The sequence below is a fragment of the Triticum dicoccoides genome, chromosome 1B (assembly GCF_002162155.2).
Source record: "Triticum dicoccoides isolate Atlit2015 ecotype Zavitan chromosome 1B, WEW_v2.0, whole genome shotgun sequence".
Lineage (NCBI taxonomy): Eukaryota > Viridiplantae > Streptophyta > Magnoliopsida > Poales > Poaceae > Triticum > Triticum dicoccoides.
Genome location: NC_041381.1, coordinates 699,719,379 through 699,726,846, shown reverse-complemented (window position 1 = coordinate 699,726,846; position 7,468 = coordinate 699,719,379). Strand labels below are relative to the sequence as shown.

The window sequence follows — 7,468 nt, the reverse complement described above, 5'->3', positions numbered from 1 at the left end:
CACTAATGGCGCACTGTAATAATCACACTAATGGCGCATCATCCACCGGTGCGCCATTAGAAAGCCAAAGCACATGGGTACATATGGCCCCCTGGGAGGAATTCTAATGACACACCGTAGGCAATTCTAATGGCGCACTGCTTGGTGCACCATTAGAACACCAGATAATAATGGCACACCAGTAGTGCGCCATTTAATTTAATTCTAATGGCGTGATGCTAGTGGCGCACCAGTAGTGCGCCATTAGTAGACAAAACTGGTGCGCCACTAGCATGCTTTTTCTAGTAGTGAAAGGGCCGCATGCAGCTGATTTTTTTGCCTTTGTGAATAGTACGCTATTCCACTCAGAAAGGCGCTGCCCAACCTTTCTGAGTTTGTGGAACAAGATCTGATAAGGCTCAGAGTGTGGAAGCTGCTCATCCCAAGCCTTGCAAACTACCTCCATGAAACCCGACATGGAGACCCAGAAAGTTTTTGAACTTGAAGGTCTTGGGCCTCCTTGGCCCTTTATCATCTGCGAGAAGGAGACGGCAGTGGTCGGACAGCGAGGAAGATAGGGCGTGGAGCACGTGGGTGCCGAAGGTGGCGTCCCATTCAGCATTACAGAGGAACGAATCTAGTTTGCACAAGGTCGGGTCTAGCGCAGAGATCATGAATGCACACAATGACAATATCCCGATCTTTTGTAGATCTTCCACTCTTAATGGATATGGAGCTCCTCGGGTGTTAGCAACATGTACTGCCTCCATCACAGTTTACAGGGCGCACTTTAATTTTCTTGCATTTCCACAACCAGAGGGATTTTAGGCGTGTTTGATTTAATGTCTAATTAATTAGGGTGTGTTAACCGCAATCAAGCCCATAATTTTCCCTCCATGCAAGTGTGTACGCGAGGTGGAATAAATGCATGCATGTGTGTATGCGGGGTGGAAGCACTCCATGCATGTGTCTACGCGTTAATTTCTCTAATAATTAGGCGTCGTGCTATAACCACCGATGATATTTTTCAGTCCAATCGCTAATCATCTTGGTTCGAGAGATTGTTGAAGTGCACCTTGTAAACTGTGACGGAGGGAGTAGAAAATGTTTTGTATTAAGAGAAAAGTTCCACACTTAATAAGTAAAATAAAAACATTACTACACAATATATGGTGCAAAAAAAAGTGTACTTTCTAGAGAAATATGTTCCATGATTATATCTTCTCCCATGAACAAGGTTTGGTATTTAAATGAAGACTAAAAGGAATTAATGGTTTGGTTCCGTAAAATCATTTCTATTTATTTGCTTCTTTTGAGAAAAATAGTATCAGGATTGTTAAATCTCAGTCAACTGGGACTACGAAGTCTCAGTCAATGCTATATTCGTTAGATCTTAAAGATCCGTGTAAATTTTGCTTTCTTATTTTTTATATGTTCCATCACTTGACCGAGACTTCCTTTACGTCTCAGCCACATCCAAAAAATATTTTTTTCTTTCGACATGCTGAGTAGTGTGGGCTGTTGGTAAAGACAATGCTCAAGCTATTTATTTTTCTATGATAATCGTGTGAGTAAAATTTATTAAATGATAATAGCAGAGTGATTTTTTGCTCGAACGTACCATACGTTCTCTATCGAGTCGTACAGACCAAGCAAGAAAAAGATAACACGATAGACTTGCCATTCGCCCATAATGCCCGAGTGGTGAAGGGTTGCTTGGTAGTCATTGTCGTGGAATTATTCTGCACACCGTTCTTCTTTTCTGTCCATGGATATGCAACAATCTTTGATACTGCTACTGCCGCTAGTGACCAACGAACCAAGACCCGGGGGCCGTTCATCCACTCCTTTAGCGCTACATTATTGGTCGAGTGGGCACCGCTGTCAAGGGGTTATAAGCACTACACTCTCCTCCCCTGATCATCTAGTCTGCTCCACCTCCGGCTAGCTCGCCGCCTCTCAAACCCCACCGGTCTAGTTTCCTTCCCCCGTGAAGCTGTCCTCGACCTCCCCAGCTCATTCCTCTGCCACACCAGGTAACACATCAGTCACCGCCAGCTAATTAATCTCATAATTTCCACCAACTAACTGTTGCTTACTTGATGCGAGCACACAATAGCTAGCCAGCCAGTGAACCAAGAGAGCACACCAGATAGCATGGCCGGCGGAATCGTGATCTCTATGAGTGGAGTGATGAACCCGCTCATCGCCAAGCTCACTGCACTCATGGGCGACGAGTACAAGAAGTTCAGAGGGGTCAGGAAGCAGGCCTCATTCCTCCAGAAGGAACTCAGCGCCATGAACGCTGCCCTCCAGAAGCTGGAACTCATGGACGACGAGCTCGATCTGACTGTCAAGGACTGGAGGGACGATGTTAGGGAGATGTCCTACGACATGGAAAATTGCATTGATGACTTCATCCGCCAATCTCGAGCAAATGATGCCAAGTCGGGCTTCATCAAGAATATTGCTCGACACATCAAGAAGTTACGACAACGCCTTCAGATAGCCCATAGGATGGAAGAGCTCAAGACCCTTGTCATAGAAGCAAATGCTCGGCGTGAGAGGTATACGGTTGATGAGAGGAAGCCTGTCTCTGCCTCAGTGGTTGTTGACCCTCGGCTACGAGCGGTCTACCAAGAGGCAGATACTCTCGTGGGCATTGATGGTCCAAGGGAGGAGGTTGTCACTCGGTTGATGGATAATCAGATGAAACTCAAGGTGGTGTCTATTGTGGGATTCGGCGGTCTCGGTAAAACTACACTTGCCAAACAGGTGTATGACAAAATTGACTCAAAATTCAATTGCAAGGCATTCTTGTCAGTTTCCCAGAAGCCTGATATGATTGATGTACTCAATCATCTACAATTTAAACTTAAGATAGAGGAGCCTGGTTCATCACGCGCTCGCAAGGTTGACAACATCATTGAAGAGCTAAGGGAACATCTGAAACATAAGAGGTATCACTTATTACCGATGGCCACTTGCATGGGCAACTCATGTTTAAATTGTGTTGAGTAATAGGTACTTATTTTTGTCGATCCAGGTCGAATGTTTATTTCTCTGTGTGTTTATGACAGAAATTTAAAATATGTAAGAAAACTAAAAAGAATACATCTTTAGAAAGATTGTTTGAAGTATTGGTATATTTTCCATGGAGCTTCACAATTGCTTGGGTATTAGAAACATGCTACCTGCACGTGCCTTTAGAAAAAAGAAATTTTTTAATTAAGAGATGTTCTTGATTGGCTATGTGACCTATACTAATCGGTCTGAAGTTTGGATTAAAATTTTACGCGTAGGGTGAAAATACCCCTCCATACTTTTTCTTTGTGAAAATAGTTAATCTAAAGATCAGTTTACGAGGTCACATTCATGTTTACGGTACTGATTTGTGTCCATGCATGTGAGATCTGTGGCTTTTTTAGTTTTTGGGCGTTTGCAATAGACATGGACAATTATTAAAAAAAGTCAAATTTTAACGCGCTCCCTCTTACCCCCTCTTTTTACATGTGAGGTAAGAAGGTAAGACTTAATCAGGCCACTAATTAATATGATCAATGGCTCAGATCTATTTTATACTCTTACCTCTCATGTGAAAAGAGGAGGTAAGAGGGACAATGTTAAAACTGCTCAAAAGAAAACTATAGCAGAAATACAATCATTACATAGCTTGACTAAAGTTTTTCTATAATTTCTTTCTGTTTAGCAATTGCTAGGGTGTATTCGAGACACTTTTGGTACTCATCTATGCCTTTAGTAAAGAGAGTTCTTTTAATAGAAAGGTTCAGGAATGCCGCCTATGTCATCGTTATGTCCTAAATGACCATATGTTTTGGTATTGGTTTTCCTTCCATTATGATAATTCATAGCTTCTAATTAAATTATTCTATATATCCCTTTGGTGAAAAGAATTTTTGTGTTGCTTTATAATATAAAGCAGGGGAAACCCTTTTTCATCAAAAATAATTTTTTAATTGTTCTACATATCCCTATGCAAACATTTGAACATGTATCTTATTGTTGTTGATGATGTGTGGGATGAATCAGCATGGAATACTATTAAGTGTGCTTTTCCGGAAGATGATAATGGAAGTAGAGTGATAGTTACAACACGAGTGGAAGGTGTGGCTAGCGCAGCATGTAAGAATAACTGTAAGGGTGTCTATAAATTGAAACCCCTCAGTGAAGAAAACTCAAGAATATTATTGTTGAATAGAGTATTTGGGTCCGAGCATGGTTGTCCCCCTCAACTTAAAGAAGTTATGGCTGAGATTCTGAAGAAGTGTCATGGATTGCCACTTGCAGTTATCACAATAGCTAGCCTATTGGCAAATGAAGAAAGATCAAGGAAGGGATGGACGAGTATAAGGGATTCTTTGGGTACCCAGTCTTCCACAAATCTCGTCCTGGAAGAGATGAAGAGTGTATTAAATCTTAGCTACATACATCTTCCTGCTCATCTGAGGGCATGCTTTTTGTTCTTTGGTATGTATCGTGAGGATTGCGAGATCTTAAGGGATGATCTGGTTCGACGATGGATAACTGAAGGCTTACTTGTTAGAAATTTGCGTGTGTCGGATCTGGAGGATGTGGGCAGGAGTTATTTCAACGAGCTTATCAATAGAAGTATGATTCAGCCTTGTAAAACAGAGTGTGGAGAGGTTTTGTCTTGCAGAGTACACGACATGATGCTTGATTTGATCCTAAGCAGGTGTGATGAAGATAACTTCATATGTGTGGCACACAATTATGAAGACATGGCAAGAATTCATGGCAGCAAATACAAGGTGCGTCGACTATGTCTGAGGTCCATGGCTGGTGGTGGAGCAACATATGGCCCAACCATTGTTATTAGTCTATCACAAGTTCGATCGTTTACATTGATAGGGAACTGCATGCCTCCTCTTTCATTGTTCAAGTATCTCCGGGTGTTCACAATTGAATACATGGGAAAAGAGAAAGCACTTGATCTCGGTGCTATCAGCCAATTGTTTCAGCTGAGGCATTTGTATGTTTCAAGAACATTTTGTGTGGTACATCTCCCTGCTGAACTGAAAGGGCTTGTTTACTTGGAGATACTACACATAGTTGCACCGCTCAAGAGCATCCCCTCGGATATAGTCCATTTGTCCCGCTTGTCCTATCTTGATGTTATGATGCTAGAAATGTTGCCTGGTTGGATTGGGAGTATGAAATCACTGCACAGTCTAGTAATACTTAAGGAAAATTTTTCTTGGCAGAGGGAAGTGAATGTGATGAAGGGTATTATGGGTCTCGGTGAGCTGACCAATCTAAGGAAACTGAAGATCCAATTGGGGTGTTTGGAGAAGCCAGAACTTGATGCTTTTGCCTGCTCCATTGGAAAGCTTTGTAACCTCAAATATCTTGACATCTGTGGGGCACTAAATGAAGATAGTAGTGAACTGGGCTCATTATCAAATCCTTTTCAGCATATTGAGCAATTTCACGGGTCAATATGGAATTTCCGTAGAGTTCCCATATGGATGGGTGGTGTCCATTGCCTTCGCATTGTCGACCTGTGTGTGGACGAGATGTCAACCGAGGAGTTTCGTCTTCTTGGAGAGCTACCCTCCCTCGTCAAACTCTGTTTATTTTCGTCACATATCCCTAAAGAAAAGGCTATATTGGGCACAGGACTATTCCCGGCTCTAGAGAACTTTGAATTTTGGTCTTGGGATGACATTATGGCGTACCTGGTGTTCGAGGCGGGGGCCATGCCCAATCTACGAACCCTTTTTCTCAGTATCCCGGAGTGGGGCGGCAGTATAGCAGTCGGCATGGAGCACCTATTATGCCTCGAGGAGATCCAGCTTGCTTGGTCTCGCTGCAGTGACGCCATAGTGTCTGCATTAAGGAAGGCCTTATCCGTGCACCCAAACTTACCTTCCCTTGCATAGCTTTGGTAGTTGATTTCTTCAGTCGAAAAGCAATTTGAATTTGTCAGTGTGCAGCCAATCTGTTCTCCCAGCAGTGAGCTACTCAGCAGATCCTTAAATTAATGATGGACATGCGGAATTGGAAATTAATCTGGTAGTATGTAACATTATCTACCTCTCTGAATATAATTTCACATGCATCATATGAGTAGGTCTCTCCAAGGGTAACAACGGATGTTTAAATCAGGAGGAATCTTCTGCCTCTTCCTTTCTTTTATTGAGTAACATCTCTTGGTTCCTATGAGGCAGGCATCTAACTTCCTTGATCTGTATGGAATGTTCTGCTCTATCTTCAGCTGTGCTTCTTAGCAATATTCAGCATATTTGGCAGTCCAGTTGCAGGAGGAATGGTGAATCTGATAAAAGCTTCACGCCATTGGTTTTTCGTGAATACGCAAAACTTGAATATCATTCCATTGATAGAAGAAGTTAAGATAAAGTACAACAGATGGTACAACGCATGCGACGAACGCAAAAGGCGTGAACATGGCGCCCACATGGGATGCTCAGCACAAACAGAGAAACACACACGAAAGAGTCAGATTAGTAGCTGCATCCAGTATGGCTTCCAATGGAATCTAGACAATCTTTGCTGGAATAATTGCTTTGTAAAGACCCAGCTTATCAGTAGCGATGTTGAAGTTGAACTACGAAAGTGGTGATTAATTAAGATAATTATATATTGATGTTTTTTGTTTTTTCCTTTTTTCCTACCTGTCTATTCAATGTTTGTTCAAGAAGAAATTGTGTGGGAAATGAAAATATTAACAAGACATGCAAATGTGGTGCTTGCTTGATTATTACATGCATGCTCTCCCGTCCACTTGAACTATATATTTGTTCCATATAAGAGATTTGGACTATGTATCCTGTGTAATAAATATTATATATCCTGTGTAATAAATATATGATCTTGATTCATCTGAGCTAAAGGTGTAAAACTATAAGAATCTTCATTGATAGCAAATTCTTTCAGAAAATAAGCGAGATACATCGTGCACAGACATGGAAAAAGTTCAATGTATCGTCCAGCGAGATACATCGTGCACCATATATTCAGAAAAGTTCAATGTCTATTTGAAAAATGTTCGCCGTCTATGAAAAAATGTTTATAGTATAAAAGAATATAAAAAAGGGAAAAGGTGCGAAATAAAAATAAACCAAGAGAGAAAAACCAAACCCATAAGAGAAAAAAAAGGAAAAACGGGAATGAGGAAAGAACCAAAAGAGAAAACCAAAAATAAACAACACAAACAAACAATGCAGCAACAATGAACGAAAATAGCAGCACAATACTAGCGAACCTCTGAGTGGACCAGCCAACACGGCTCGCCTGCAGGCGTCCGCTCGCCTATTTGACGCCACTGGGCGTTGAATAGGATTTACCAATGAATTTCATCAGAGCTATATATCTCGCTTACTGCACGCCTTATCAATCTCTCACCTGTAGCATTTGGTGATTGGGACAACCTAGTTTAGCGGTTATAGGAACCTTCCGTCTGGCTTCTGTCCAATATTTTTTTTTTGCT

The 7,468-nt window shown here is 41.6% G+C and overlaps 1 protein-coding gene across 1 annotated transcript; it reads left to right on the top strand.

Annotated features, from left to right (window-relative positions):
- The first annotated feature begins 1,877 nt into the window (after nucleotides 1–1,877).
- Nucleotides 1,878–6,714, top strand: LOC119349821 (disease resistance protein RGA5-like). The gene is made up of 3 exons (XM_037617913.1): nucleotides 1,878–2,015; nucleotides 2,099–2,939; nucleotides 3,992–6,714. Exons 2-3 carry the CDS (start codon nucleotides 2,137–2,139, stop codon nucleotides 5,898–5,900), a joined length of 2,712 nt encoding a protein of 903 aa, XP_037473810.1. The 5' UTR covers nucleotides 1,878–2,015; nucleotides 2,099–2,136; the 3' UTR covers nucleotides 5,901–6,714.
- The last annotated feature ends 754 nt before the right edge of the window (nucleotides 6,715–7,468 follow it).